This window comes from Triticum aestivum, chromosome 5A, assembly GCF_018294505.1.
Source record: "Triticum aestivum cultivar Chinese Spring chromosome 5A, IWGSC CS RefSeq v2.1, whole genome shotgun sequence".
NCBI lineage: Eukaryota > Viridiplantae > Streptophyta > Magnoliopsida > Poales > Poaceae > Triticum > Triticum aestivum.
The window spans coordinates 608,596,895-608,602,096 of record NC_057806.1 but is presented as its reverse complement, the minus strand read 5'-3'; the positions used below and the strand labels follow the sequence as shown (position 1 = coordinate 608,602,096).

The 5,202-nt window shown below is 46.5% G+C and overlaps 1 protein-coding gene across 1 annotated transcript; it reads right to left on the bottom strand.

The window, feature by feature from the left end:
• Positions 1–354: 354 nt before the first annotated feature.
• On the bottom strand, positions 355–949 carry LOC123107936 (protein PELPK1-like). The gene has a single exon (XM_044529820.1). It carries the CDS (start codon positions 879–881, stop codon positions 477–479), a length of 405 nt encoding a protein of 134 aa, XP_044385755.1. The 5' UTR covers positions 882–949; the 3' UTR covers positions 355–476.
• Between the last annotated feature and the right edge of the window lie 4,253 nt (positions 950–5,202).

Genomic DNA, 5,202 nt, shown 5'->3' with positions numbered 1-5,202 from the left:
TGTGATTCTGCCATTGTTGTCTTCTGCATGTTCTCTGCTTGCAAGTAGATGATATTGCCATGTTGTCTTGTTTCTATTTTACTAAATTTATGGTTACATGCATTCGAGTAGGTAGAGGTCGAAAGTTTTCGACATTCCTTTCGAAAAACTAAACATCTGTCAGTTTTGGCCTTAAAAGGCAAAGATCACATATAAACACGAGTATGTGCAATGGAACAACTGTCAAAATTCAAGAAACACCAACAATAAAAATATGGAGGCTTAAATAAAATGGTATATGAACAGCTGATACACATCACATACAAAATGTAAAGAGTTCTACCACGTGACATATGTGGTAAGCAGTCCAAACAATTCAAAAAAAAGTAAAGAGTTCCATGTAAGAAAATATGGAGGTGTAAAGAAAATACAGTGCTTGCATGTAAGAAAATATGGGTGGTGGCTACTTCTGCATCAAGGCCGCCGCACTGAGTCGCCTACACAGACGGAGGTGGCGCCAGGAACGGCATGGGCACGTTCACATTCGGGACGAACGGCATTGGCGGCAGTGTCACCTTTGGTACGACAATAGCGGGCATCGGCGCCATGGTCACCTTGGGCATGGGCGGCAGCACCGCCTTCGGCACGACGACGGAAGGCATGGGCGGCAGCGTCACTTGCGGCACGGTGGGCAGGGTGACCGCCGGCATTGGTGGCAGCAGGGTGACTGTGTCCGCGGGCACGGCAGGCAGGGTCGGCACGGCTGGCAGGCCAGGTACAGCAGCGGTAGGGGCAGCCGCCGGAGTCGCGTCAGCCAAGTGGCGTGCGCCGTGGCACGTGTGCCCGGTGAGTAGGAGCGTGCACGCCATGATCTGGGCCAGCAAGCTCGTGTTCGAAGCCATTTCTCAGTGCTAGCTAGTACTACTTGTTTCTTGGAGACTGGGTAGTGATTGCAAGGGTAGCTGCTCTTGCTTTGTTGTGGGATGCAAAAACATGGCTCAGTAAAAGGCAATATATAGCCTTAGCGAAGTGATCAGAATCAGATCGGTTGTTGGACCAGACTCACATTATCGTGTCCAACATAGCTACGGTTAGGTTGGTAATCGAGATGCCAGCGTGTTATGGTGTAGAGCCGGTGGTGCTGCTCCTCTGTCCTCCTCCTTTCCACCCTCCTGCATCAGCTTTTCAGCGTCTCTGCAGCCTGCGCCGCATATTTTTGCCCGTCAGCCTGTGACCGGAGCGTTGCTAATTTGCTGCTTAGTGGCGGTATTCAGGTTTCAGCAGAGCTCCGTCGTCTCTGTATCATGCCCCTGCTGTTGTGCTTCTCTGCGTCACCCTCTGTTTTCCATTTCACCTGAAGATCCAAAGTGTGGTACATCCATTAGGATTTGATCGCCTCATCTAGTTAGCTAGAATTAACAGGGTGATTCATGCATTTGTGTAGTTAGGTCATAACTGAAGTTTTAGATTTGTCCTAAGTCGAACTTTATTAAGTTTGACCAAGTCTTGTATACAAACATGTGGACATATACAAAGTATTGTAGAGGTATATTGTGCAGGCAGGTTCCTGTTCAGTCGAATATCGTAGCCCGATTGAGCTGCGCTGCCCTCGACGTGGGTGGCTGATTTCTGGCACAGGTCTTCATGTGTTTCTACACAACCTTCGCGGTGAGGGTCGGTCGGTGTTCGTCCACAGCAAAGTTGGAGTCGCTTTCTGATAGATTAGGGATGGCAATGACGCCTGCTTGGGGAGAAGTGATGACGATGACGCTTGCGTGCTAGCTCGATGTGGCACTCTCTGTGAAGGCGGGTGTGGGCTATCTGTGTGTGCCACTCGGCGGTTTGTGACGGTTTTCGCCCGGTTTTTCGTTAATTAACCAGGCAACTCTCTTCTGCTTAATTAATAGATGAGGCAAATCCTCCGTTTCAATAATAATAATATTGTAGCCCGATTGTTGTTCGTATGGATCTCCCCAATGATTCTCATTCAGACGGTAAAGAATAGAGGGCATGTTACGTTACTCCTTCACCAGTGACATGCCTATTGCATGTCTTTGTATATGCACGTAAAATATATATCACACATATTTTGAAGTTTCCTAATTCCTTAAGAGTTTCTTGGCTGCCATAAAGGAGGCAATTGATGGTGGTGGTCTGTACCTCTCTTATCTCCTTGTCCAATGTTATAGTTGTCTTTATCAGCTCTTCGTCCACTATGTTATGCAATTCAAATTTAACTCAAACTGCCATGTTGCTCCTCTATCCCAGTTAGGCTTTACGGGGTTATCTTCGGTACCCCCACCCATTTTAAAGAAATATGACTTTTGATATAGGTCAATAATTGGGATTGCAACTTACATCTTTAATATCTAGCTGAGCTTCATTGGACGGATATGAAAATTAAATACACTCAACTAAATAACACAAACACACCGAAGACCATCCCCTCTGCGGGTCACTGCCACCGCGGTGAACAAACACTAATCATGCCAGACCGAATGCCCAACGATCGACACCATCCTCAGAGTCATCGAGGAGACTCGAAGGAAGGACATTGACATGGGAAAAGCCGAGGAACCATTATTCTATCACCGTCTTTGCCCCAATTTGACCAGCAATGAAGAACTCAAAAATCGCGCGGAACACCGACAAGGACATTTAGATCCGGGGTTATCCCACTGATAGAAAAAGGGCCTGTTGTCCCGGTTCGTAAGGGCCTTTTGTCCCGGTTCTGGAACCGGGACTAAAGGGTCGGTACTAATGCCCTGTCCCTTTAGTCCCGGTTCAATCCAGAACCGGGACAGATGGGCCTCCACGTGGCCTGTGCGCGGAGCCCCAGGCAGGAGACCCTTTGGTCCAGGTTGGTGGCACCAACCGGGACCAATAGGCATCCACGCGTCAGCATTTCTGTGGTTGGGGTTTTTGTTTTTTTTAAAGGGGGGGGGGGGGTTGGGTGTTTTGGGGGGTTAATTTAGGTGTTTCATATATTGTGTTAGCTAACTATAATTAATAGAGAGAAGTGTCCTCTCTTATGTCCGTGCTTGGTCGACGCTACGTACTATACATACGTATAGAGAGGACTAGACACGCTAGCTAGCTAGTAAGCAAACGAAGGAAACAGAAGATCGTCATGAACATATATGCATACAGAGAGAAGTGATATCGACCACCTCTCCTTCTCCGAGAGATTGGTCGAACAACAAGTTCTTGTATATCTATCCGACACTACCAGCTACATATATACAATAATTATCTCTTACAAATATAATCATACGGACTCAGGGTCCACATAGTATTCTCCGTCTTCAGGGATCACGTGGTCAAGAAAGAATGCCGCCAATTCCTCTTGAATTGCTCGCATGCGAGCTGGTGCTAGGAGTTCATCCCGCTTTCGAAACATCTAATTTAAAGAAGGGGGTCAATACATATATATGAATGAATGAAACTCAACACAAATGATGGTAATAAAATAAAATTGTGAATGTTGTTATTTACGTACTTCATATTGTTCGTCAGTGTAGCCCCGCTCACAGGTCGTGTGGCGGATGGACTCGCAAACGTAGTATCCATAGAAATCATTTCCTTGTTCCTGCCACAACCACTTTACAAGAAATAGAGGTCAATCAAACTGATAGGCAAGAATGTCAAATGGTATTGATGAAACTAGCGCTTGAATGACTAGTAGATGCGCGGAACATGCTACTATAGTACTTACTTTCGGGTGTCTAAATTGCAGCTCCTTCGGCAGTCCCGGAGCTTTTCTGGTGAATTTTCTCCAAACCCTGCCGGACAAAGAAAACAATTACTTGATATATCAGGAAATGAACAAAGTTGCTGATATGGTGGATAATGATCGATTTAACTTACTTCTCGAGTATTTGAGTCATGTCTGCATAGTCCTGGGGATCTTTTCGTCTTGAGTCTAAGACGGTTACTAGTCCCTGCTCAAGCTTAATCTCTAGGAGAATATAGTGGAAACTGCACACGCATGCATAACTCATCAATTACATTACTATAACCTTGACTAATATATAAGGGAAACCGAATACGCACAAGACAGTAACACTCACTTGAAGTTGTAAGGAAAGAGTATTATATCTTTGTTTTTATTTATTACCAACGACCGTAGCAAGTTGGCCTCGGTAGCTGCGGCATGAAATTTAACCTGAGTTGCATCTATGAGATATGTGTTAACGAACCCAATATCACCGACTTGTCTTTTCTTCAATTCGGCAATCTTCAATCTGCATAATATAGTGAGGATGATTATAAATACATGCAATGAAAGAGCTGAGCTATATAGAGAGACTTAATGACAGAAGTAGTACTACTTACAGACAGTAGCAGGCGACCGTTGTTTTATCGAGGGCCAATTGATTGAAAAACTGATAGAACTCCTCAAATGGAACAGGCAACAGTTCAATTCCAATGAGGTCATGCTCCTTTTTTACTTTCACATACAAAGTACTCCTCCCCCCAGAGTCTCTGCAGATTTTCAAGTACCAATCATGCAATCTTCGCATCATCGTTGATAGAGATCTTTCATCTTTGACGAGAGGCTTCCCGTACTCGTATCTTTGTATCTGCACCTCCATGGGTTCATAATGTACATCGTCAGGCAGGTAATCTGCAAGATTGCTATAACCGGGCACCATCCTCGGATCATTAGCGACATTGTGGCTAGGCACCTTGAGCGGGGGGCACGATTGCTTCGCTTGTTCGCCGAGCTGGGCAATTTGTTTCCCAGCTCGTCGTTCTTTCAGCCTTTGATCACTGACAATACTTCCCGACCGCTCCGCTTCGGCAAATTCCTTTCCAATAATGCGCTCATAGTTTCCTTTCGGCGGAGACTTGGGTGGTTTTGTCAGGGCAGCCAGAGTGCGCTTCGCTTTCACCGGATCTACCTTCTCCTCCGGAAGTGGATGTCTCTTTGCTTTCAACCCTTGAAACCAGCCATCCACTTCGGTTCGTGCGATCTTGGCATTCTCCTCCGGGGTCCTCTCGTATGGTAACTTCTCTGGAGTCTTCAGAGAAGGACCGAATCTGTATGTCCTCCCGCCTCTGGCTGTACTGCTAGACGCCGGCCGAGCAGACGGAGCGGTTGTCTTCTTTACTTGCTTACGGGGCGGAGGAGAAGGACTACGACGCGCCGGAGCAGCCGGAGCGGCGGCAGGTCTCTTCCGCCCTTGCTGATCTCTGGATTATCCTCTGGTGGTAGGGTGA

Excerpts from the sequence above, each read along its gene's own strand:
- LOC123107936 (XM_044529820.1), bottom strand. The coding sequence starts at position 881 with ATGGCTTCGAACACGAGCTTGCTGGCCCAGATCATGGCGTGCACGCTC.